Genomic DNA, 26,380 nt, shown 5'->3' with positions numbered 1-26,380 from the left:
TCTGAAAGCGCAATAATAGTAGGATCTACCCCATAAGGTTGTTTTGAGGGTGAAGTAGCCCATGTAAAGCATGCATTGCAGCTTAACGCATGGCATTAGATTGAACCATGTGAAATATTAATAAGTGCTCAAAAATATTGCTAAAATGCATCAGACTAGGCCTTTGTTCTGCCAGGGTACACAGTTGGGGGAAGGGGACAGTGAAAAACAAGTATCCTGTTAATAGGATATCCTGAATGCTTACAGCTAACACTTAATGAACACTTAATGAATTGTATTAAGGAGGTCCCAGCCCTGGCCTTGGGAAGCGGATACTCCCACAGAGCTTCCAAATCCATCTCCTGAGCTGCCTAGTAGTGCCTCCCTCATAACAAGAGCTCTTCCAGACATTCAGCAAGTGCTCTGAGTTCCCACTGTGCGCCTAAGCAAGTGGCTCCAGCGGTGTAGATGGGGAGGAACATGTGACTGGAGGAGTTGGAGGCATTGCAAGTAGCATACAGATAGATGCCCTTTCCAGTGCTTTGCCTACAGGAGCAAGAGCAATGAGATGGTGACTGGAAAGAGAAGTGAGGCAGAGTGGTGTTTTTTTTGTTTTGCCTCTTATTGGGAAAGATTCCTCCAGCAGGCTATTAGGAATGAACCAGTAGCCAGGATACAGCCGATGCAGAGAGGGGATGACTGCAGGAGCCAAGACCAAGAGCACGAAGGGGGACGAACCAGAGCTGGGGAGGAGCTAGCTTTAAACCTAAGGATAGCCTTGGCTGTTTTGCTCAGTGGTTAAGTGTCCACTGAGGGTTGGATCCCTGGTCAAGGGCACATACCTGGGTTGCAGGTTCCATCCCCGGACCCAGGATGGGCGCATGTGGGAGGCAACCAAGCAATGTGTCTCACATCGATGTTTCTCCCTTTCACTCTCTAGAGAGCAATGGAAAACTTATCCTCGGGTAAGAATTAAAAACAAACAATAAATATGAGGGTAGTTGGGTCCTACGGGTCTCACGCTAAATCACTGGGTTGATGGGATAAAATATGGGGGTAAAAAAAAAAAAAAAGTAAAGTTCACCACGTGGATGACAGCCCCAACTCACTCCTAACACCCGCCCCTTTGCACATGCGCGGTGCGCCCGGGTCGCGTCGGCCGCGTCACTCTCGCGAGAAGAGCCATGCAGGCATTAAAGATGGCGCCTCCCAGTCCCGCGGAGTCTAAGGCCCCATCCCCGTCGAGCGCGGCCAAGTCCGAGGAGGAGATGGTGCTGCCGGGGTTTCCGGACGCGGACAGTTTCGTGAAGGTGAGTCCGCGGGGCCTCGGGGAGGGGTTGGGGGAGCACGGGAGCCGCCGCGGCCGGAGAGGAGTGGGCCCGGCCCTCTCGGCGGCCGCCCCCCGGCGGCGCGCACCTCAGCGGAGTCCGAGCGCCACACTCAGCCTCTCGCTACATCTTCCGGGGACGGGGTCTCCCGCGGACCGCTGAGGGTCGCCCCGCTCCCCAGAGCCCTCGTTCTCCCAGGAGAGCCCTCTCCACAGGCTTCCTTGTCACCCCGATGTCCCAGCCCTCCGATCCCGCCCCCGCGCCGCCTGAGACACTCCGCCAGCTGTCCGGGGGCTTGGCTGCCCGATGTCTCCCACGCCTGCCCGCATCCTCTCCTGCACCAGGGCCCGCACCCCTCCCCTCTCCTGGGCTCCGGTGCTGCACCGCCCCAAAACCCGGGCTTACTGTCACCTGTTACTGCTGCCCCCGAATCTTCCTCCTCTGGGCACCGTGGAACACTGGCCATGCCTTCTCGAAGGAACACAGAGCGGGTTCCTGTAAATGATCGGTGCGATGCTGCTCCACTAGGAACGAACATAAAACCAGGTTTAAACGCCTCCTGCAGGGCTCTTACAAAACCGTGACACTGTATGATCTGTAAGTTAGCACTACACGTTCCCCAGAACTCCACCCACGTTATAGCCACTTTATTTTTAGCAGATGCTATTATTAACTCATTTATTTGGCTTTGAATAAGTTCCTGGACCTCTAGCCATGGTCCTGATGGGGAGCTTTCAGGCTCACCACGGGCTGCATACCCCAACGTGAGTTGAGCTCCCACTTCCTCCGTCTTTTTCTTTTTAATATTGATTTTTATTGATTTCAGAGAGAGGAAGGGAGAGGGAGAGAGAGAGAAACATCAATAATGAGAGAATTATTGAGCCGCTGCCTCCTGCACGCCCTCTACTGGGGATGGAGCCCATAACCTTTGACCGAATCGAACCCAGGACCCTTCTGTCCACAGGTGGATGCTCTATCCACTGAGCCAAACCAGCTAGGGCTCTCTTTTCTTTCTTGGGAAACATCCATTTCACAACTCACAATGGAGTCATTTGCATTATCTATGATAGCAGTGTCAGGATTTTCCTCTCATTATCACACAATTAAAATAGAGGACTGCTTGGCAAGAACTGAACCATAAACAGAAGTCCAGTTTTGGGCAGTAGCCATTACCAGTTGGTCATCCAAAAGATCTAGACTGTGCTTTTACTGGTTTTAAATGCTTAGTGATCCTAAGTGATTTTATGAGTTTTTGTAATCTTCTCAACAACTTAAGGGGTAGGCACTTTTATGATGCCTGTTTTTCAAAGAAGGAAACTAAGGTCCAAATAAATGAAATAACTTACTCAAGATCGCAGTTAGTAGGTAGCAGAGTCAAGATTCAAACCCAGGCCGTTTTGAATACTAGGATACTAGTATTATATATGTACTAGAGGCCCAGTGCACGAAATTCGTGCACTGGTAGGGTCCCGAGCAGCTGCTGGCCCCTGGCCGGGGCCTTCCTTTGTCCCCCGCCGCCCCCTGGTGGTCAACACATGTCATAGTGAGTGATGGAACTCCCCATTGGTTGAACTCCAGAAGGGACATTTTGCATATTAGGCTTATAGATAGGTGATAGGTAGATAGATTTGTTCTTTCATTCCCCACTCTCCCAAGAATGTAAGCTCCAGAACTTGGTTTCATTTTCACCATTGTATCCTGAGAGCCTGGGGTAAAATCAACACCAAGTGAATATTTGTGAGATTGTATGTCTTCATCATCGAGCACAGGTGTGGGCACTGTAAGTCCCTCGAAATCATTTGGTCTGGCCCTGCCAAGGCATCAGTAGAGAGTTAAATGTTTGACCAAACATAGCAGACTAATTTTTAAGTTGATTGTTTTGTATGATCCACAAATGATGTTATAGGTATCCAAAAGGCCCTTGGCAGGAGAAAGGTTCCCCATCCTGATCTAGCACAATGTGTTGTATGTAGTAGATGTTTAAAACATGCTTGTTTTTCTGGTTTTTGGCAGTTTGCTCTTGGGTCAGTAGTGGCTGTCACCAAGGCATCTGGGGGCCTACCACAGTTTGGCGATGAGTATGATTTCTACCGAAGTTTTCCTGGCTTCCAGGTATTTTGTGAGACACAGGGCGACAGGTTGCTTCAGTGGTAAGTACTAAATACTGTTGTTGTTTTTCACGTTTAAAGAAATGAATATAGTTTTTTGAAATGTGTGTGGGTTTTATTTACCACAGTTTCCTGTGCTATAAAAAGCTCTGAAGTATAAAAATGATACAGTGGATTTTGATTTTATATAGGACATGAAAACCTGGATTCAGGCCGAAACTGGTTTGGCTCAGTGGATAGAGCATCAGCTTGCGGACTGAAAGGTCCTGGGTTCAATTCCGGTCAAGGGCATGTACCTTGGTTGCAGGCACGTCCCCAGTAGGGGTTGTGCAAGAGGCAGCTGATTGATATTTCTCTCTCATCGATGTTTCTAACTCTCTATCCCTCTCTCTTCCTCTCTGTAAAAAATCAAAAATATATATATTTTTAAAACCACCTGGATTCATACTCTGGTTTCTCTTCAGATCATATAAAAACCACCTGGATTCAGGATTCTTTCACACAAGTGAAAGTCACAACATTTAGCTTTCTGATAAGATTTTAGGACAGACGATACACAAACACTGGTCTAGCTGTTGCATGACACATTTAGAAAATGTTTTAAATTTTATGTTAAAACAATGACTGCAGAATACATTATTTACATTGTATTATATATTTTTTAGAATTCAAAGGCAGCTTTGAGGTAATTTCTTCCAACTTTTCAGTTAAAAGATGAGTCTTAGCGAGATGTAGTGAATTTCCCAAGGCCACACAATGTTTTCGTTTTATTTTTTATTTTTAGGAAGAGAGAGAAAGAGAAATATCTATGTGAGAGCAGAATTCAGTCAGCTGCCTTCTCCATGTCCCCTACAGGGGATTGAGCCCACAACCTGGGCATGTGCCCTGACCAGGAATGGAACCAGCAACCTTTCAGTGCATTGGATGATGCTCAACCAACTGAGCCACACTGGGCAGGGCCACAAAGTTCTGTTTTGTTTTTTTGTTTTGTTTTTTTAAATATATTTTATTGATTTTTCACAGAGAGGAAGGGAGAGGGATAGAAAGCCAGAAACATCGATCAGCTGCCTCCTGCACACCCCCCGTCAAGGATGTGCCCGCAACCAAGGCACATGCCCCTGACCCGAATCGAACCCAGGACCCTTGAGTCCACAGGCCGATGCTATATCCACTGAGCCAAACCAGCCATGGCCACAATGTTTTTAATAAGAGTGCAAGTTTTATTAGTTCAATCATAAGGTATTAGAAATAGTCTGAGCCAAGCCTTTCAAGCTTTCTCTAAGACTGTAAACAAATGAATAAAAGTATACAAACTCATCTTGGTTTCCTTGTCCTTAGCATGAGCAAGGTAATGCAGTACCATGGATGTCGAAGCAACATTAAAGATAGAAGTAAAGTGACTGAGTTGGAGGACAAGTTTGATTTACTGGTTGATACCAATGATGTTATTCTGGAAAGAGTGGTGAGTATTGCACCTTACCTTTTTTTTCTTTTTTTTAATATATTTTATTGATTTTATACAGAGAGGAAGGGAGAGAGACAGAGAGTTAGAAACATCGATGAGAGAGTCATAGATCAGCTGCCTCTTGCACACCCCCCACCGGGGATATGCCCGCAACCAAGGTACATGCCCTTGACCAGAATCGAACCCGGGACCCTTCAGTCCCCAAGCCGACGCTCTATCCATTGAGCCAAACCAGTCCCGGCTGCACCTTACTCTTAAGATAACTAACAAATAAAGAGCTTTTATATTATTAGAAAATGAAAAGAAAAACAACAGGCACCTTAGGAAATGAAAAGAAAGTTTAGCGTTCCTTGCCTATACATTCCTTTCTTCTTATAGTTGGCTTTCCCCCACCCTAAAAAATATTGCAATTGTGTTCAAGTATATCCCTTCAAACTCATGCCCAGTAGAACCCTATTTTTTTTTTCTGTTTTATTTTTTTAATTCATTGAGTTTTTAGAGGGGAAAAAAGAAACATTGGTTTTTGTTCCCCTTATTTATGCATTCATTGGCTGATTTCTGTATGTTCCCTGACTGGAGATCGAGCCTGCAGCCTCGGCGTAATCGGGACGATGCTCTAACCAACTGAGCTGCCTGGACAGGGCAGCCTTTTGTTTTGTGAGTTTAATTCAGGTCAGCTAGACATACTTCTTATAAGTAGGTTAAAGTATCAGCTAGTATGACTGTGAGCTGGGAGTAGCTATCACCTGTCATTCTTAACCGAAAGCCATTCAGAGATCCAGGGTCAGGAACTCGGGGGGATTAGAGAGTTCCAGCCTGACATGAAAGGGCAGGTTGAGGCAAAAGCCACAAATCTATCAGATGTGTCAGGGCTTTGAGCAACATCCATTCTATGATGGAGAAAGGAGATCCTGGGAATGTAGAAGATCCAGCGCCTCCCAGAATGCCCTGTTCCTACAAGTGGGCTGAGCTTGGGCACCGTGCAGCCGGCAGGGGTTCACTCCATTGCTGCAGCAGCCGCCTCGCCGCCATCGGAAAGCTCCTCCTCGCCCGGTTCCTCCTCCAGCAAGCAGCTTCTTGTGACAGACTTCTGGATGGCTTCCCGCTCCCCTTCATCAGTGCAGTTCTGCAACAAGATCAGCAGCTGTCTCCGGTTGTACCGAATCAGGAACTTCTGGCATGTTCTAATGGTACCTCCCACGTGCAAGGTGTTGAGAAAACACGGGTAACGGTGTCCTTTGTTCTCCAAGTGTGTGATGAAGGGAAGAGCTGACCACACAAGCTGGTAGAACTCCTTTCGGCATCGAAGTAGCACTATTCCAGTACGCGTTGCGGTATCGCACCGCGAAGCCGATGGAGCAGGTGGCGCCGCCGAAGGTCCCGTGCAGGCGGGCGACCGTGTCCCACACCAGGCCGCCCAGCACGCGGTCATCCAGGCTCAGGCGGCAGCGGGGGTCGTCAGACACCACTTCGCAGAGCAGGTACCTGTGTTTGAACGGCACCATGGCGACTTCCGCTCCGGCTCCCGACGCGCAAAGCTGGTGCCTGTTGATGGCCAATGGGAACTAACTAGAACCCTATTTTTAAAGTGCCTTATTATAAACCTACCTTCCAGATTTGCAAATCTTGTTTGTATTGTAAGAGAAGAAGTCTCTGGATGCAAAGTCCAACCAAAACTCTGTTTTTACTGTTATTCACAATCTGCTAAACACTCGGACTCACCTGATTGGAAGGGTATGTGGATCATTTGATCTAGCTTACTGCCTTGACACAGAATTCTACAGCAGAATATTATTTACAGAAATACACAGAGATTATCCAAAACAGATGTAGCCCTGTGAAGGTGCTGCAGACATTTAAATCAGACTCTCGTGTCCTTTGAGGTCCTCTCTTCCATAGCCTGAATGCCCACAGGTACTTCTGTGGTTTCTCGTGTCTTCTGATTTCATGTCCCGCCATGCTACCTTTGTCACCTGGGTGCACTTTTGTTAGTGGTGCCCCAGCTAATAGCCCGCATCTGCTTCCACAGTACAAAGTAGGCCAGGACACGCTTCACCTCATTGTAAGCACCGTCCTGGATTTATTATTTGCAGTCTAAGGTCTTTTTAATTATTTTGGCGGGCCAAAATCAGCTTTAAATCAGCTTTGAAGTTTCAGCCCAATTCAGAACTGTAAAAAGAGTTGAACAGGGGGGCAATGGTAAAATATGTACACAGATAATAATTTAAAAAAAAAAAAAGTTGAACAAGGATCCGGAGTGGCTGATTTCTGCCCTGTCTTTGAACAGATAATGCTTTAATTGTCTGCTCTTAGCCGAAACCGGTTTGGCTCAGTGGATAGAGCATCGGTCTGCGGACTGAAAAGTCCCAGGTTCGATGCTGGTCAAGGGCATGTACATTGGTTGCGGGTACATCTCCAGTAGGGGGTGTGCAAGAAGCAGCTGATCGATGATTCTCTCTCATCGATGTTTCTAACTCTCTATCCCTCTCCCTTCCTCTCTGTAAAAAATCAATAAAATATATTAAAAAACTAAAACAAAAAAAACTATAATTGTCTGTTCTTATATATATATATCTATTCTCACATATAAGTCTCTGAATATGGCTCTTAAACTTTTAGGTAATTAACTCTGTTAACCCTGAAAAGGAAATACTGAGCTAATATAATATCTCTTCCACTCTTAGGGTATTTTACTGGATGAAGCATCAGGTGTGAATAAGAATCAACAGCCTGTCCTCCCCACAGGACTGCAGGTCCCCAAGACAATCGTGTCCAGCTGGAACCGTAAGGTGAGGGCTTCTCTCCCATTCCCTGCAGCATCTGATGTCAGCTTTTGCTCATTCAGGTTTACATTTCTATTCTAATTTGTTGGATGCAGAACTGGCCACTGCCTCCTCATTCTCATAAACAGATATACCTTTATTACACCCTCTTCTCTACTTTGCACACCACCCTACTCCTCTCCCCAGAGTTTCACACACACATTCATTTTTCCCCACACACATTCTTTAAATGAATGACTCTTGGAAGGCATAAATTGGAACTTATTCTTCTAATTCATTGAGTTGCTGTGTTATAAAGTATTGTATTTGTTGATCCTAGGCAGGAGAATATAGCAAAAAAACAAAATCTGAAACTTTCCGGCTGCTTCATGCAAAAAACATCATCCGACCTCAGCTTAAATTCCGAGAGAAGATTGACAATTCCAACACTCCATTTCGTCCTAAAATCTTCATCAAGCCCAATGCCCAGAAGCCCCTCCCTCCGGGTAAGTAGAGCACACTCTGCCTATCAAAAGTAGCCAAAGGGAAAAGGTCGCCCTCCCATGGTCCTTTCTTCAGAGGGAGCGTAACCCTCCGCCCCTCGCCAGGGTGCACATGTGCTGACTCTGTGATGTGTGTCACTGCTTGGGTCCCCAGCGCTCTCCAGAGAAAGGCGGGAGTGCCCGCAGGACCGCCCTGAGGACTTGGATGTCCCGGCTGCTCTGGCAGATTTCATCCATCAGCAGAGAACGCAGCAGGTGGAGCAGGACATGTAAGTGTTTGCCTCTCGGAACTTTTATGCCACATTCGCATTGCTGTTTTTAATTGAATTTATTGGGGTAACATTGGTTAACAAAATTATATAGGTCTCATCTATATATCGTATTTTTATATCACATTTTCTTGTGTCAAACTTATGCTGTGCCACATTTTCACTCGGCTTTACTTTTGTAAAATGTCTAAATGGACACAAAGAATTTTTCGCCTTCTCTCCCGTTTGTGTTTGTGGAGGGCCTGCCGGCACCAGCCTTTGTTGGCCCTCGGTGCAGTCCTGTGAGGGGGCAGTGGCTCCCCGCGCCATTGTGCGGATGTGAAAACAGAATTAGAGATGCTGACTTCACACAGAACTTTGGCCAAGTTTTCTTAAATTGTTCTTTCTCTGTATCACTGATTCGAGCAGTAAGCTAAGGTTCACTAATAAATTAAGGAAAAGGCGTTTTTGACTGGCAGAATAAGCATTATGGAAAACCTTTGCTTAAAACAGACAAAAGGACTTTGTCCTCAGAATAAAGGAAGGTGATTAAAACTGTTAGTATTAGTCTTTTTCTCACACATAGCCAGTGTGTCTGAGCACTCCATGAGCCCCAGCTTTCTATTGTAGGCCACAGGTTAAGTGCTAAAGAAATGAAGGTAGCCGAAACCGGTTTGGCTCAGTGGTAGAGCGTCGATCTGCGGACTGAAAGGTCCCAGGTTCAATTCCAGTCAAGGGCATGTACATTGGTTGTGGGCACACCCCCGGTAGGGGCTATGCAAGAGGCAGCTGGTCGATGTTTCTCTCATCGATGTTTCTAGCTCTCTATCTCTCTCCCTTCCTCTCTGTTAAAAAATCAATAAAATTAAAAAAAGAAAAAGAAAAGAAAAAAACGAAGGTAATGAGAGGCGGCCCTGCCCGCAGGAGCCCAGAACCTCGGGATTTTCACACAAGAAGATGGTGGAAGAACAGAAAAAAGACATCATTTTATACACAACCATATTTGCCCCACCCTCTCTCACTTCACAACTTTGTTATTCCAAACTACAAGGAATTAGATACTTTGCATTTTTGTATCATCCACAACACTGGCCATACAGTTCTTTGCAAATAAGGGCTTAAATCTTTTTAATAGATTTAATTGTCCTACTTTAAGGACAAGCAAGTATCACCTGAAATTTTTTTTTTTAATGCACTTCAGTTATCATTGACATAATGATGTTTTTGCCCAGCCAGTGTGACTCAGTGGTTGAGCATCAACCTATGAACGAAGAGGTCTCTGATTCCTTTCCCATTCAGGGCACATTCCTGGGTTGTGGGTTCATTCCCCAGTAGGGGGCGTGCAGGAGGCAACTAATTGATGTTTCTGTTTCTCCCTTCTCTCTTTTCCTCTCTCTCAAAACAATTAAGAACATGTTTTAAAAAGAGAAATAATGATGCTTTTTATATAGAGGAAATATTTTCACAATGGTCTTTTTTTTCCTTTTTTTAAAAATATATTTTATTGATTTTTTACAGAGAGGAAGGGAGAGAGATAGAGAGCCAGAAATGTCGATGAGAGAGAAACATCGACCAGCTGCCTCCTACACACCCCCTATCGGGGATGTGCCCGCAACCAAGGTACATGCCCTTGACCGGAATCGAACCGGGGACCTTTCAGTCCGCAGACCGACGCTCTACCACTGAGCCAAACCGGTTTTGGCTTCCGTTTGTTTTTACAAATTAGAGTAAAACAGTTTTACCTTGAACCATGGAATTAGTAAAAAGAAGATTTTGTTTGTTTGTTTTATTTACTCAGGTTTGCACACCCTTATCAATACGAACTAGATCACTTCACTCCACCGGATTCAGTCCTTCAAAAGCCACAACCCCAGGTTAGCACCCAACTTACCTTATGGCTGGTATCTGAGTAGCCCAGGAAGAATCAAACAACGAGATTAGCTGGTACAATTTTGGCTTTCCCTAAATATCTTTAAAATATGGGTCGGCAACTAAGTAATTGCGGATTTTTTAAACAATTTTTTCATGGAACTAAATAACTTTATTCTGTAATGTATTACCCATTTTGATCAGTGACCTTTTGCCATCTTTCAGGCAGCATCATAATCCCACGTTCAAAAAACTTCTGGTTTTTATTAGCAAAAAATTGAATCAGGTACGATTTGACATCATCATCATTATTGAAATTTTTACCATTCAAGGAATTTTGTAAAGATCGAAACAAAAAGTAATCAGATGGTGCAAGGTCAGGACTATATGGTGGATGTGGCAAAACATCCCAACCAAGCTCCATTAATTTTTGCCGAGTGACCAAAGATGTGTGTGGCCTTGCATTGTCATGATGGAATACAACACCTTTTCGATTTGTCAATTCGGGCCGCTTTTCTTCAACTGCATTGTTTAATTTCGTTAGTTGTTCAATGTAGACATCAGAATTGATCGTTCAGTTGGGTGGTAAGAGTTCAAAGTAGACAGTTCCTTTGTAATCCCACCAAACTGATAACAAAACCTTCTTTTGATGAATATCAGCTTTTGATGTTGTTTGAGTTGGTTCACCTGGCCTGCTCCACGATCTTTTCCGCTTGATATTGTTGTAAACAACCCATTTTTCATCGCCAGTTATCAGTCGTTTTAAAAATGGATCATTTTCATTACGTTTCTTTAGCAAATCACAGCTGCTAATGCGTTGCGTTAACTGTGATTCTTTCAGTTCGTGAGGAACCCATGTATCGAGTTTTTGAACATAGCCAAGTTGTTTTAAGTGATTTTCAATGCATGTATGTGATACATGAAGCTTCTCTGCAATCTCATGTGTTGTACTGTGACAGTCCGAATTGATTATTGCTTTGATTAGGGCGTCATCAACTTCAACTGGACGACCAGAGCGTTTTTCATCTTTGAGTGAAAAATCACCAGAACGAAATTTGGCAAACCAATTTTGACACTGCCATTCTTTTAAGGCTTCGTCACCATAAACAGCACATAACTTTTTATGAGCTTGCGATGCGTTTTCCCTTTGCGGAAATAAAAAAGCAAAATATGACGAAAATGTTCCTTTTGATTTTCCATTTTTCAACAAACGCCAAACGAAAACTACAAAACAGATCAAAAAACTTTTTTTACTGATTAACAGCTGAATAGCCAACTATCAAATAACAAAATGTGTTTTACATTTGTACTACGTCTGCAAACCTAAAAATTCAACTGAAGCCATATATGTGTGAAACCCGCAATTACTTAGTTGCCGACCCTTAGTAGGTTATGGCTTTGTATCAGTTATTGAACTCTTAATTCATTGTGAACTTTAGTGAAGGATGATTCTTAACATTCATCTCTTTCCCTGCCTGGACTTTTGTGACCAGTTATATAGGCCTGTGGGAGAAACACCCTGCCATTTCGTGTCTTCCCTGGATGAACTAGTGGAACTCAACGAGAAGCTCCTGAAGTGTCAAGAATTTGCGATAGACTTGGAGGTAATTTGTAAATGGCTTGGAGTGAAATTTTTACATTTTCTGTGAGCTCACCTACTCGAGGAATATAAAATTAATACTAATTTAAATCTATGCTTTGGTAAAAAGTAACTAATCCTACAACTGTGTTTCATGCTGACTGTTCACAATCAGTAGAGGAGCGCCTAGTAAAATCCGTTTTTCCTGTTCTTCTTTCTTCCCATGTGTTTTAGCACCATTCTTACAGGAGCTTCCTGGGGCTGACCTGCCTCATGCAGATTTCCACCCGGACAGAAGACTTCATTGTGGACACCCTGGAGCTGCGAAGTGACATGTACATTCTCAACGAGAGCCTTACGGACCCAGCTATTGTCAAGGTCAGCCAGCCTTTCTCAGCTCCTGCCTGTAAGCGCAAGACTTTAAGTGCTTTTCAGTTTACTATTTTATTATTTCAACATAGGCCCAATAAAATTGTGAGAAATTGTAATTTCCTACACTAGGGTACCACACACTAAACTGCTTTTGTTTCTAAACCTCTGATAGAACAGCTAAGACTTACCTCATTACCACGCAGCAAAATGTTAAATCATTTTAATGACTACAGCAATGAGCCTGTGCCATCAAGATTGTTTGAACTTAATGACTACCCTTGAAGCAAGCAGAGCCGCTTCCTTAGAATCATTAGCTGTTAGCAGACTTTTAAGAGTGTGCAATTAGGAGTGTAGAAGGCTGGGGCCCAAATTAAAAGAAGCATTTAGAACTCAAACCATCTTCATCTTCCTTCTGGCTTCTAATTCCAGTGTTCTGATAACCTAGAGGCAGAGTTCACGTCAGAGCACAGGGGTCTCTACACAGTGTGTGCATGGCTCCGGCTTTGTTTGCAGGTCTTCCATGGTGCTGACTCAGACATAGAATGGCTGCAGAAGGACTTCGGGCTGTACGTCGTGAACATGTTTGATACCCATCAGGCAGCGCGCCTTCTTAACCTGGGCCGGCACTCGCTCGACCATCTGCTGAAACACTACTGCAATGTGGAATCCAACAAGCAGTACCAGCTGGCTGACTGGAGAATACGGTCAGTTTGCTCCTGACGAGGAAATGTGGGTGTAGAAGAAAGTGGGTGTTCATTAACCTCATCCATGGAGACCTGTGTTCAGCCTCTAACACTGTTTGAGTCTTGAGTTGAACTGTTTCCATTGGCATAAGTGAAACTGGAATTGTAGGCTTGTGCAGGGCTGTGTTACACTCTGCTCCATGGAAGAGTTGTTGAAAGAGATGCGCCATGTCAGCATTTGCCCATGACATCTCATCTGAACTCAGATCTCCTAATAGGGGTGGTTGTATATGTGTGAGATGACCTCCCATAGGCTAAGGCATGTGGTGGAGCCTGGCCAGGCTGCTCAGTTGGTTAGAACGTTATCCCAATAGGCCAAGGTTTCAGGTTCGATCCCTGGTCCGGTTACATGGAAAAATCAGCCAATGTATGTATACATAAGTGAAACAACAAATCAATGTTTCTTCCTTCCTCTCTAAAGCCAATTAAAATATGATAAGTCAATAAGTACAAGTTTAAGAAGTAAAGATAGCCTCATAAGAAGTGTTTACTATAAGATAGGGTTGTGATGGCGTCCTGCCACATTTTTTGGAATTCTTGCTCAGCTTGATTCTTTCCAGGTGACTAGCTTTCTCCGTAAGCTTGCAGGGCTGTTGTATGAAGAAGCCACTAAACTTCTCTCCAGTTCTGCATGTCAAAATTTATAAAGAGAACCTAAAGTCTGAATAAAACATGAAAATTGACGAAATCTAAAAGCCACTACCTACTAGTTAACCCTTACCATGTGCCATACACCAAGCTAGGAACTTGAGGGATGTGGTCCTCACAATAGCCTACGAGGGGCCTTTCCATTTTACAGGTCTGGAAAGTGAGCTCAGAGAGCTTAGGTGACTTATGCAGGTCAGATATCTGGAGCTAAGACTCAAACTCAGGCGACAAAGCCCTTATTTTCAACATCATTGTCTTGCTGCCCTTCCTATCACAGCCGGGTAGGCCTGTCCTTAGCTGTGAGGGAATCTGACAGCAGAGGGGGCCAAGCGAGTCTGAGCACCCACCGAGCAGACACGTTCTGCTGCTGCTGCTGAGGGAAATGAGTGAAAGCTTCCCCCGTTGTGATTCCAGACCTCTGCCCGAGGAAATGCTGAACTACGCCCGGGATGACACCCATTACCTGCTTTACATCTATGATAAGATGAGGCTGGAGCTGTGGGAGCGAGGCAACGGCCAGCCCGCCCAGCTGCAGGTGGTGTGGCAGCGCAGCAGGGACATCTGCCTCAAGGTAAGGCCACCGGCACGCGAACCCAACTTCCTTTCTGCTGATGACCCAGTTCTTTCCTTGCGTTTTACATTTATGAAGAGAGCCAAACGTTTGAAGAGCCCAGGGCACAGTTGTTGTTTTTTAATCTTTATTATTGGAAATATTACATATGTCCCCTTTTTTCTCCGATTGACCCCTTCTAGCCACCACCATTTCCTCCACCACCACTACCCCCCCCCAGGCTTTCACCACCAGGGCACAATTTTGATTGTGAATATTGTGAAACATTTTGCAGAAATTCATCAAACCTATCTTCACGGATGAGTCCTACCTTGAACTGTATCGGAAGCAAAAGAAGCATCTCAACACGCAGCAGCTGACGGCCTTCCAGCTCCTGTTTGCCTGGCGGGACAAAACCGCGCGCAGGGAAGACGAAAGCTATGGGTAAGGGATTGGAGATTCTTCTATTTATTTTTCTTTCTTTCTTCTTTAAAGAGATTCTTTTAACATTTCTCTTAGACTGAGCAGATCTGGTAGCAAGGAAATAATGGACTTTATCTCTTTTTGCCATGAAAACTGGTTACATTTTCCCCTGGGTGATAGCATTTAATGGAACTTGCTGGCTGAACTTGATGTAATTCACCCATTGTGTGTTTTGTTCCAGATACGTACTGCCAAACCACATGATGCTAAAGATAGCTGAAGAGCTGCCTAAGTGAGTCTGAGCACCTGGGAACATGTTCCGACTTTCTCAGCAGAGAATGCTGTCCTTCAAAAGCACGCTCCGTGATTGATTCCCTCAGGCTGACTCAGAGATCGGCCTCTAAGAAGTGCTCCATCCAGGAATGGAGAGCTTCTGCCCTGGGGCTGCCATTCCGGAGCTGAAACTTCTGCACCGGAGCGTTTCAGTGGTTGTGCCTTATGCTGAGTCCTATGTTGCCTCTGAGCCTGTGGCACCGGCACCCACTTTGAAGGGATTCTCTCCAGACGAAGGCGCCTCATGGTTTTAAATGTCTTTTGATCTCAATTGAAGAATAAACACAGAATCTAAATCCATAATCTTCTCATCCCGTTGTGGGTCTGCAGATCAGCAGGGCCATGGTCCTCTCTGCTGGCCCGGGAGCAGGAGGCCGGCTGTCAGCGCCTGCTCCAGGCTGGGGCTGCGGAGTGTGGGAGCGGCCAGCCCCGCTTCCCTGCCATCAGGGCTTTCTTAGTCTCCCCCGTGCCATGGCCCTCTGGCCCGCCCTGATCGTCCTCTTGTCTGGAAGCCTTTGAGGGTTGCGTTTCTTTTTTTTTTTTTTTTTTTTTTTAATATATTTTATTGATTTTGTACAGAGAGGAAGGGAGAGAGATAGAGAGCTAGAAACATCGATGAGAGAGAGTCATCGATCAGTTGCCTCTTGCACACCCCCTACTGGGGATATGCCCGCAACCAAGGCACATGCCCTTGACCGGAATCGAACCCGGGTCCCTTCAGTCCCCAAGCTGATGCTCTATCCATTGAGCTAAACCGGTCCCGGCTGAGGGTTGCGTTTCTAAGTAATGAGCTGTGTGTTCTTGTCTGCAGGGAACCTCAGGGCATCATAGCTTGCTGCAACCCTGTCCCCCCTCTCGTACGGCAACAAATCAACGAGATGCATCTTCTAATCCAGCAAGCTCGGGACATGCCCCTGCTGAAGGTAAGAGCCTTTCTGCTGAGGTTCCCACGTCCGCGGGCCTGTTCTGTATGTCAGCGTCTGCTCCTGGTGGTCTCCTACATAAAAGAGCTCTCCATTCTAAAAATGGCTCTCAAAATCCAGTGGGCGTGTCTTTTTTATGATAGTCACTGCGAAAGCTTATCCTTCTCAGGACCTTATTTCTGATGATCTAACAGCAAGTAATGTCTAGTGACTGGGCTGGTTTCCTGTTGGGAGGCAGTTAACCTCATGAATAAAATGGAGGAGGCTCTCTGGTCAGGAAGCTCGGATGTGAGTGGTAGTGCCCTGATGAGGATGGTGGTCACAAACAGGAAGGGAAAGGGCAGGTACAAGAAGCACCATGAGAAGAAAAGCGATGTTGAAAACAGCTGCCGTTTCTCTCAGCGCTGCGCTAAGGACTGCCGAGTGCTCTCTGAATGGTGGGTGGACTTGGGTATAATGGAAGAGGAGTCAAAGACAGCTCACCCCAAACCTGAAGCCAGGGGACGAGGACGCTAGGAGAACAGGAGGGTTCCAGAAGAGCTGCTGAGTGTGCGTGTGCTGCTCAGGTGCCAGGGTGTGCGCGCTCCTGTGGTACCTGTTCACGTAGGTTTGCATGTTTGATTTGTGTTGTGTTGGAACAGTTAATGTGTTGCCTCAGTAGCATTTTCAATATGTACTAAGTCATGTTTGTAAGTTTTGGACGATCATTGATTCAGGAAGACTTAGAATCAGCTTCCTGGAGGTGAGAAAGAAGAGACCCTGAAGATAAGCACATTGGCAGTGTCATGTTACTAGTAAAACGTCTTAGCTCCACACTTTGTCCAGTAAAGAGAAAAACCCAGGTTCCTAGAGGAGAATCTTCTCAGGCTCTTTGGAAATTACTCTGTGCCCCTTCATGATCCAGGGCCTAGTCTTCCGTCCTCAGATGATGGTGGGCGCTCGGCAGTGACAGGGCCAGGCACTGGGACAGATAAAGGGCAGAAGGAAACCTCAGGGCTCTTGGGAAACACAGTCTAGTGAAGGGACACAGTCTGTGCTGAGGAACACATGTGTGTGGCATCGAGTTCAGCCACTTTTGTAATTCTCTGTTTCTCCCGTGTAGTCTGAAGTAGCGGCTGGGGTGAAGAGGAGTGGACCGCTGCCCAATCCTGAGGTACAGTGACGTGTCTGCTGTCTCACCCCCTGGGAGGAGAGGGGTCCAAGCCTGTGCAAAACAAACGTCCTGCCAGGCCGGCGCCTCGCACTGGCGGGAGCGCCTGCGTGCTGGCAGGCGTTTCATGGCACCTGTTGGTCTCTTGTCGCTGCAGAGATTGGAGAATGTTCTCTTTGGACCTCATGACTGCTCCCACGCCCCTTCAGATGGCTATCCTGTCATCCCAGCCAACGGTAATGTCGAGGCCTCTGGAGTCTGGAGAGGCTGGGAAACGGGTACATGCCCCGTAAGCTCTGACCATGCTGCCTTCCGTCCCTCTAGGGCCTGTGCCAGTGCAGAAACAGGCAAGCCTCTTCCCTGCAGGAGGAGAGGACGAGGCCCTGCTGGACTCCAAATGCCTTATCGCCACCGCCGTCATCACATTATTCAACGTGAGTCACACAGCAACGTCCGCGAGGTGACGCAGACCCGCAGGAATGGACTGGGTTTTATGCCCGGCGGGCTGCTTCCACCTCTGAGACTCATGCCAGCAGTGGGGAGAGGCACGGAGGCAGATCACGAGGTGGTTTGCCTCTCTGGACAAGGGGGTCCGTGAGAGGTGGGTAGAGGAAGCTCCGTGAGTGAGCTCCGTGTGAAGAAAGTCCAAGGAAGGATTGCATCTTGATGCTCACTGATGCCTGGGAGGGAGGAGGGCGTGGGCCAGTGAGGCACAGCAGGACCATTTCCACACTGCCACTGACCCCCGGGGGACGGAGTGAGCTCTGATGAACCGCAGAGTGCCCTGCGCATTCCTCCCTGACCAGTGCCAGCCCGCCCGGGTGTGTGTGGGTCAGAGAAAACTGACAAGCTTTCCTCTTGGCCCATAGACAGTGGGGAGCGGGATACACAGGCACCAGCAGGTGGGGTGAGATTCGTCTCCCGTTCAGAAAGAGGCTGAGGAGTGGTAGGTGGTGACTCTGTTCAGTCTGCGGACAGGATGGCCAGCCCGGCCAGGCTGTGCTTCTGGAATGCACGCTGAGTTGTGACAGAGCTTATCCCAGGCCGTCCTACTCAGCAGGCTTCCTGTTCCTGCCAGTGGCTTGGCTACAGGTTCTTTGCAAAGGAAGTGCAAGGTGCCTTTGTTCTTCAGGATGGATGATTCCTGGAATGACCAAGATAAGAGGCTAAAGCTCTCAGTGCTGCAGGCAGCTGGTGTGGCAGAAAGGAAACAATGATTTCTAGAAAGAGCCAAGAAAGAGTAGCATAGCACAGTCCATTAGATAGAGACACGTACGAAGCTTAACGTACATTCCGATGACGACAAGCTGCCTGGCTCAGCGGGTTTCAGGCTCCCGGTTCACAGCCACGCCGTCACACCGGAATGCTGGGCCAAGGCCAGGAGGGGAGATGCCGCCCACAGAGCGTATGCCTGCGCTTAGCTTTCTGTTCCCTTAATGACATAAACGTAGGTCAGATCTTGCTTCAGTAATTCATGAGGAAAGAAGTCCGGAAGCTTTAGCTGACCTCAGAGGTAATGAGCCGTCCAGGTGACGAGGCAGCCCACAGTGTGAGCGTGCCCCGTGGCTGTGGGAACATGGAGGCGCCCACTCGGAGGCCGTGCTCTCCCCGCTCTGAGCGGCGGGGACTGACAGAGTAAGCAACAGGATAGCACTCGCTTTATGAACCCAGTTGGAAGCAGCAGTCTGCTGCACAGTCACCGATTACTCAGAAAGGTGTGTAATTACGGGTTCCAGGCAAATGTCGGGTTATGACCTGAAGATCGAGAGCAGACAGACCTGGGTTTTCACCCTTGTTCTGCCTGTTAGCTCTAAGGCTCTGGAAGTCTGACCTCTCCAAGCCTCAGTTTCCTCATCTGGAAGATGGTGAGAATAGCACCACCCACCTCGCAGGTTGTGAGGGCTTTTCTAACTGTACATTAAACACTCTCAGGGTGTATGACAGGCTAGTGTAGTGGTTCATACATGGGAGCGGCTCACAGACATAGCCATTGCTATTCTCCTGCTTGCATCTTAATGTCACCAAATGATCACAGTTATAAGTGACTGTTTTCTGTCTGTCTCTGCAGGAACCCAGTGCCGAAGAAAACGGAAAGGCTCCGCTAACAGTCGCACAGAAGAAAGCCCAGAGCATAATGGAGTCCTTTGAAAACCCGTTCAGGATGGTAAGTGTTAGTTGTGTGTTAGGGCTGAGAGGGGGTATGGGTCGGGAAAGGAAGAGAGGGTGCAGGTGTGGGTTGACCCCAGTGTCCCGGTGGGGAGCCGAGGCTTCTGACACGAAACCAACGGGAATACCTCCTCTGAGCGCCGGTGAGCTCAGGCCAGGGTGACGCCTTCAGTTGAGGCGTCCTGAGATGAAACCGGCCAGAAATCCCCTTTGGGTGCCCTGAAGCCTGGGTCCACATTCCATTTTTTACAGCATTTAACGTGATTGCTTCCATTTCTCCAGTTTCTGCCTTCGATAGAACACCATGCTCACATTTCCCAGGCAGCAAAGTTTGACCCAACATCAAAAATCTATGAAGTAAGTGGATTTGTCATCCTTTCTAAGACTGACTTCCTAAGAAAGGGAGACTCCCTAATTATTTGAACCAAGTTTCTGTTTTAAACAAACCCATCTGCAAACCCCTGAAAGTGAATGTGAAACCCTTTTTATACCAGCATTTCTTCAGAGGGAAGCCCAGGCCTTTAACGCGGTTCTCGGAGCTTTGGGGAAAGCCCTTTAAGAAGCAGGCCTTTTGGGGGGAGGTTTTAGTTTGTTTTTATTTTTTTTGTGCTTTTTTTTTTTTTTTTAATTGAGGTTTTAATTTATATGTAGTAAAGTGCCCAGATGTTAAATGTACAGCTTTAGGCATTTTTATGTGTGACTATTAATGTAAGGCTCTTAAAGGTGACAGCTTACATTTTAAAACACTCTGTTTTATATTGTTTGGTTTGTTTTTAACAGCATTATGAATAAGAATAAGAAAACACCTTCCCTGGATCCCCATGAGATGTTCCTGGGAGCCAGCGTGTTAATTGTTAACAGCCTTCTTCCTCCCTGCAGGAAGTGCCTGCTCTGATCAGATGGGTGGCCTGGCTCCCTCTGCTCACCAGCACCGCCCGAGAATCAGGCCAATACCCTGATGGGCCGCAGCCCTGCCGCTGGTTGTTAGCTTGTTGTTTTTAGAACGGGGGGGTCAGGCAGAAGTGTTGCCTTCTCTCCTCTTCCCCCTCTGGGTGTGGCACACTCAACACCCCTCCATCCCTTACCGTGCTTACATCTCCCGCCACCTAGATGTGCTCTCAGGCCGCAGGTAAATGTGCTGTCACAGGAGCGCTCGGGCTGGCAGGAGTCCTTCCTGAGTGCCAGCTCCCCCGTGTACTAACCGTGTGTGTCCCTGCGGACAAGTTACGTAGCTGCTCTGAGCCTCTTGTTCCCAGGGCGGTGGAAGGGGTTGAATGATGCTCTGAAAGCCTCTGGCCAGGGCCTGGAACAGTTGTATCTTGTCCTTCTTAATGAGTATTATAAATAAAGCCAGCATGAGATTTTATTTTTGTGTCTTCAGATCTGGAATTTATGACTTAGAATGTGTGTAGTGACTAGGCTAGCATGCCCTGCATCGCCTCATTAAAAAAATAAAGCATTCCTAGGTGACTGAGTTTTGGAGTTTTTTTGTTTTGTTTTCATTATAGATCAGCAACCGTTGGAAGCTGGCAAGCCAGGTACAGGTACAAAAAGAATCTAAAGAAACTGCCAAGAAGAAGGCAGCTGAGCAAACAGGTAGCCTTCACTTCCTTGCAAACTCAGCCACTCAGGTGTTGGTTAAAGAGTAGCCCTGGTGCATCCTTCTGTCACTCAGTCATTCGACAGAGTCACAGACACAGCAGTGAACAAGACAGACACAGCCGCTGCCCTTGGAGCGTGCCTTCTCCTGGGACAGCGGACAATAAACCCCTCACTGTATGTTCTGTCAGATGGCAGTGGGCATTACGCAGAGAGAGGTAGGAGGTGCCGGTGGTGAGGTGGAGGGCACTGGGGAGAGGCAGGGCTGAGGACCTAGCTGAGCACTCCGGGTGAGCTGGGCGGCCTCGGCGGCTGGGAGCGGAGGAGTGCCGAGAGCTGACTACGCTTTGGAAAGGGCACTCTGGCTGCTGGTAGGGAGCAGAGTGTAGAGGGCAGGGGCGGGAGCCCGGTGAGGAGACATCCAGGTGAGGGGTGCTGGCGGGCAGTGCGGCAGCAGAGAAGGGGGTGGAAGTTGTCAGAACTGGAGGTTCCTGTGTTAGAGCTGACAGCACTTGGTGATGAGTCAGATGTGGTATGTGAGGGAAAGGAAGGCGCAGTGGGTACAAGAGGGTTTTGTCCAGAGCAGCCAGAAAGATGGGGTCTCCATCAGGAGAAGGGAGCCTGTGTGATGCCGAAGAGGTGTTGATTCTGGTCCTTGACATGCCGTGGTTGAGAGTCTTACTGACATCTTCAGAGATGTCACATAGGCCATGGGTGTTGGTGTGGGTTCTGGGAGAGGACCAGGTCTGGGGCAGTGGCGGGGAGTCATCATCGTGTCAGATTGAGGACAGTGGCCCCCCTGCACAGGCTGGGAGCGAGGTGGAACCAGCCAGGGGGCTGAGCAGCAGGGAGGGGGCCCTCCACTGGTCATCCGTGGACCGGTCAGGCAGGTGGGGATGGAGCCTGGCCTAGGTCAGCAGCTCCATGGACAGTTCTCTCTCTTGCAGCTGCCCGGGACCAGGCCACTGAGGAGTACAAAGAGGCGGCGGAGCAGGCCGTGTCTGTCCGGCGGCAGGCTGCCGTACGTGCTGGCTTTTCTGCTTGGTCTTTTAGGAACGAGGTCCCCCGGGTCATTGTCAAGATGTCCCTCAAATATCAGGAGGACTTGCCCTCTGCTGTGGGTTCAATGCTCGTGTCCTTCCCGTTCGTTTTGGCTTACCAATTAGTGCCTGGCGCATTTCCCCTCCAGAAAGCTGGTCTGTGATGCCTCTTGGCTGGTCTCTTCCCCTGTGCTTGTGTACTAGTAAATAAGCACCCGCCTGGCCAGCGGCAGATCGGAATTGCGGCCGACAGTGTCCTCTGCCCCCATCAATACTCTCTCTCACGCCAGAGTGCCTGGAAGGCCTTTCTTAAATGGCCCGTGTGGTCTCTGCTCACCCCCGGCCCACACCCCTCACCATCACTGCTCCATCTCACCGCCCCGAGGGCACCGAACCCTAGCGGGGTGGCACAGCGGAGGCCGCGGTTCCTCTCACACCTCCGTCTTCCTTCCTGCGGGTGTGCTCCACCTGCAGCTAGAAAACGCCGCCATGAAGAGAGAGCGAGCAACGAGTGACCCGGGGACCCCAGAGCAGAAACTGGAGAAGAAACGACTCAAAGTTTCCAAGAAGCCGAAGGAGCCAGAAGCGCCGGAAAAAGATTTCACCCCTTATGACTACAGCAAGTCAGACTTCAAGGCTTTTGCTGGTGAGGCCACATCTGCTGCCCGGTTGGGTGTGTGTCCAGGTCGGATGAAGGGCAGCTGTGGAGAAAAGAAAGCGGGACTCGAGCACAGACAGCCTTGCCCAAGACATGCACTTAGGAGAGCAATCCAGAGAAACCCATCCCCCTCTACCACCACCTGCCCCCAGAGCTGGCTTGCACCGGCCACTAAAGTGGTTTAGCAAAAAGGCATCCATCCTACAGTGGCTGCACCCTTCCTCCCCGTAGCCCGGGTCCAAATCAGTCTCTCTCAGACACACAGTCTCACAGATCTTGTTTGTGGGGAAACCCGATGCCTATGATGCGAAGCTCTGGTTTTGGAGCCTTAGCCTGTAGAGCCCGTTTACTTTGAAGGCGCAGATGGCATTCCTGGCGATAGCCTCCTGTCAGGGTGTCCCTTAGAAGAGAGAGAAGGCAGGGCTGATGGTCACCTCAGTCCAAGTTAAGGACACTGGCACCATCCAGCACACACACACCCAAATGCTGGGTTTCCTTGGTGTAAAAGTGGCTTTAGCACCCGCCCCGACCCCTGAGGACAGGGCTGTGAGAAAGCCTGGCCCCCGCTGCCCTGCGCTCCTGGGAACCGGGCGTGATGGGCATCAGCCATACGTCCCTCCTCATGAAGGACAGCCCAGCAGAGAGCCTGCTGCCTGTGCTAACTCACATGATCACTCTTACCTTTCAGGAAGCAGCAAACCCAAACCTTCTTCCCAGTTTGATCCAAATAAGCAGACGCCGTCTGGCAAGGTAAGAAAGGCACTTGGGATTTCCAGCGAGTGCCTGGTGCTTGTTTTTTTACCGCTTCTGTGGCTGGGAAGACCGGTCCACCCAGGAATCCTCTCGCATATCTTTTCCCTCACCTCATTTCTTCCCAGGCACAGACAATACACACCAGTGATCCCAGCAGTTACAAAAAAATTTAAGAGATTATCCAGGCTGGTGTGTGGCTGTAAAGGGTGTTTTTCTGTGTTTGCTACCATGGAAATTATAGCTGCAAGCCAGAACCCCTGGTGCCGGCACAAGCCTGTATCTGCCCCGTGTGGGTGTTGGTGCCAGGCAGAGCCAAATGGGGCTGAGAACTTGGCACGTGGAGCAGGAGGCCCGGGAGGAGCCCTCCAGTTCCTTTCATAGCTCACCTTGTCTTTGTGCTTCTTACCTTTTCAGAAATGTCTTGGAGCCAAAAAACTTAAACAGCCCATGGGAAACAAAAGCATGTCCTTTCCGACTGGAAAGTCAGACAGGTATGTAGTAGAGGCTCAGCCTCTCAGGACCACGCCCCTCCCCCCCCCCCCCCTTTGATTTGGGGGAAACGGAGATGGGCAGAGGGGCAGTGAGTGTGGGGTGCCACCTGTCAGTCTCAGCCCATCCCCGGGCCCAGTGTCCGTCCTCCTTAGCTCCCCACCCATTATCAGTTTCCCAGGGCCACCTCAGAGCACGTAGGATTGAAGTTTCCCTAGATGAGCCAGTTTCAGAGGAAAGAAATCAAACAAACCAAATGTTGAGAATTTAAATCCTAATCCTTAGAGCAGACCTGAGATCAAAGGACTAGGGGTGGGGAACTCCTCTCCCGAGGGCCATTTGGATATTTATAACATCCTTGAGGGCCGTACAAAATTATCAGTTTAAAAATTAGCTGTTCTACAGTATTTAGTCAAACATTTAATTAACTCAGGACAAAATGACTTCGTGTGGCCCGAGGGCGGGACGTCCCCCACCCCTGCCCCAGGGTGTGCGTGATGAAGAAGGAACCTGCCCCAGCCCACCCACACGTGGAGGGTGTGTGTGGGGAGGGGGTAGTTGCTGCCCTGCTCCATTCTCCAGGAGCCAAACAAGCTGTTCTCCCTCAGTTCTGCATCGTTAGTGCCCGCAGCATTTTATAAATAGCTGAGAACAAACATCCGTCCGAACTGAAAGCAGTAACTTGTTTTCCTGCCGTCTCTGCAGGGGTTTCAGGCACAATTGGCCAAAGAGATAGTGTTGGAAGAGAACCTTGGGATCCCCCCGTGGACTGGAAGCACCAAATGGTGGTGCTGGTTTTGTACAGACTCATTTTTAAACGATTAAAAATAATTCTTACTGGAAGGAAACTGGTTCCTGGCTTTTCCTTTGCTGCCACCATAGAGCTGGCAGGAGAGGGCAGATCAACCCTTCAGCTGTCTGTGGGTAAGTACGGCCTTGGGGACTACTGTTATTTCCGGAGAAATCCTGAACCCCCAAACAGAGGAATGAACGAGGAGACTCCCCGGACTCAGCAAAGGGCAACATCCACAGGCAGGGAGCATGCCCAGCTGGCTCCCTGTCGGGAAGGTCCGGGGCGTTCCGCCCTGCAGGCACCTCCAGGTGAGGGGAAGGAGGCCCAATGGGGAGAATGTCAAAGGGAGAAGGAGCCCACAGGGCCCGGCGGGCCTCCTCCTTTCTGTTGTTTGTTTTTAACTTTGTTTGTTGCCAATTACAAAATCATAACATGTTCATTATAGGAAATGAAAACCAAAAGGAAAGAAAATTAAACCATTTATAATCCTACCACATGGAGATAACTTACCCTATTTTGATATAAAGGCTTTTTACTGTGTGTAAATATATTTAATGTGTAAACTTGGATTTCTGTATCTCCTGGGGCTTTTTTTTTTTTTACCTGTAAGGAGTCTTGCTATAGAATGGGTCTTAGCTAACCCCCTTTACTCAGCATACAGGTTTCCATTTTTGTACTCTTAAAATGATACTGCATGGAACTTGTATACATTTGTGATCTAGTCTCCAGTTACTTCTTTCAAATATTATTTTCTTTTCGTTCTGAGTTGGGCAATTAAATTTACAAAACCACACAGAATAATACCTTTTCCCCTCCCCCTCACAAATGCTGATACAAGGAACCTATTTTCTTGGAACTTTTTTCCACAAAGAGGGCTGGCTGCCATGCCCTGTGGCTTCTGAGCCAAACCAGACTTCACTGGCCTGGAGAGGGCCATGGAGCAGGACAGCCCTGTCCCAGAGTGGGCTTGGCCATGTAGCAGCTAGGACTTTAGTGGTTGAAACTGATAGAAAAGCCAGGCTATCGGTGGCTTAGCAAAACAGATGTTCCTTCTCCTTCTCTTCTGTAAATAGTCCAGAGCTAGTGTGGCAACTGGCAGCCCTCAGACTCTGGCTCCCATCTGGTTGCTTGAACACATTGGAATATCAGTGAGATCCATCCACCCTCATGGCCAAGTAACAGTCCTAGCTTTACCCATTCATCCTCATTCCCGTCAGCTGGAAGGAAGGGAGGAGGTAGCACCCAGCCTCCCTTTAAGAGGATTCTGCCCATTTCCACGTCCCACTGGCCACAACATGATGCTGGGAAGTAATTTCAGTGCCCACATGCCCAGCTAAAAAGCCGGAATTGGCCCAGCCGGTGTGGTTCAGTGGTTGAGTGTTGACTCATGAACCAAGAGTTCACAGTTCGATTCCCCGTCAGGGCACATGCTGTATTGCAGGCTCGGTCTCCAATACAGGAGGCAGCCAACGGATGTTTCTCTCAATGATGTTTCTTATTTATCCCTTTATCTTCTTTCTCTAAAATATTTATTTATTTACTTATTTATTTTTAAACCCATCCCGGCCAGTATGACCCAGTAGTTGCCAGATGGATTCCTAGTCAGGGCACATGCCCCGATTGCAGGCTTGATCCCCCATAGGGAGCATGCAGGAGGCAGCCAATAAATGATTCTCTCATCACTGATGTTTCTGTCTCTCCTCCCCCTTCCTCTCTGAAATCAATAAAAATATATTTTTTAAAAATATATATATAACCCTAGTCAACATATAGGCACTCAATACAGGAAGACCAAATATATTTTAAAACCTTGGTGGACTTTAAGGGAGAGGTAGACAGCAATACAGTCATAGTAGGGGACTTTCCCACCCCACCTACGTCACTTGGTAGAACTTCCAA

The 26,380-nt window shown here is 47.9% G+C and overlaps 2 protein-coding genes across 3 annotated transcripts; one reads left to right on the top strand and one right to left on the bottom strand.

The window, feature by feature from the left end:
• The first annotated feature begins 1,131 nt into the window (after window positions 1–1,131).
• Window positions 1,132–24,531, top strand: EXOSC10 (exosome component 10). 2 transcript variants are annotated; one of them, XM_036461061.2, is made up of 25 exons: window positions 1,132–1,289; window positions 3,321–3,457; window positions 4,754–4,877; window positions 7,565–7,669; window positions 7,983–8,148; window positions 8,300–8,414; window positions 10,192–10,267; window positions 11,756–11,866; window positions 12,076–12,219; window positions 12,727–12,917; window positions 14,019–14,175; window positions 14,450–14,598; window positions 14,819–14,869; window positions 15,722–15,833; window positions 16,936–16,986; window positions 17,141–17,219; window positions 17,308–17,417; window positions 19,052–19,147; window positions 19,432–19,506; window positions 20,658–20,745; window positions 21,696–21,769; window positions 22,263–22,434; window positions 23,135–23,196; window positions 23,614–23,690; window positions 24,394–24,531. In XM_036461061.2, the coding sequence occupies exons 1-25, from the start codon at window positions 1,164–1,166 to the stop codon at window positions 24,422–24,424; spliced, it is 2,679 nt and encodes an 892-aa protein (XP_036316954.1). In that variant the 5' UTR covers window positions 1,132–1,163; the 3' UTR covers window positions 24,425–24,531. The 2 variants fall into 2 exon arrangements, with proteins under 2 accessions (XP_036316954.1, XP_036316956.1); XM_036461063.2 differs by lacking the exons at window positions 20,658–20,745; window positions 21,696–21,769; window positions 22,263–22,434; ... (1 more) ...; window positions 23,614–23,690; window positions 24,394–24,531 and adding an exon at window positions 19,930–20,619.
• LOC118732067 (ribonuclease P/MRP protein subunit POP5-like) lies at window positions 5,541–6,401 on the bottom strand. The gene is given in 2 exon segments (XM_036461100.2): window positions 5,541–6,202; window positions 6,204–6,401. Coding segments are annotated over 2 exon segments (507 nt in total). The 5' UTR covers window positions 6,386–6,401; the 3' UTR covers window positions 5,541–5,877.
• Window positions 24,532–26,380: the final 1,849 nt, after the last annotated feature.

The sequence above is a fragment of the Pipistrellus kuhlii genome, unplaced genomic scaffold (genome assembly GCF_014108245.1).
Source record: "Pipistrellus kuhlii isolate mPipKuh1 unplaced genomic scaffold, mPipKuh1.p scaffold_m20_p_34, whole genome shotgun sequence".
NCBI lineage: Eukaryota > Metazoa > Chordata > Mammalia > Chiroptera > Vespertilionidae > Pipistrellus > Pipistrellus kuhlii.
The sequence above is the reverse complement of the archived record's forward strand: the minus strand, read 5'-3'. Positions and strand labels throughout refer to the sequence as shown.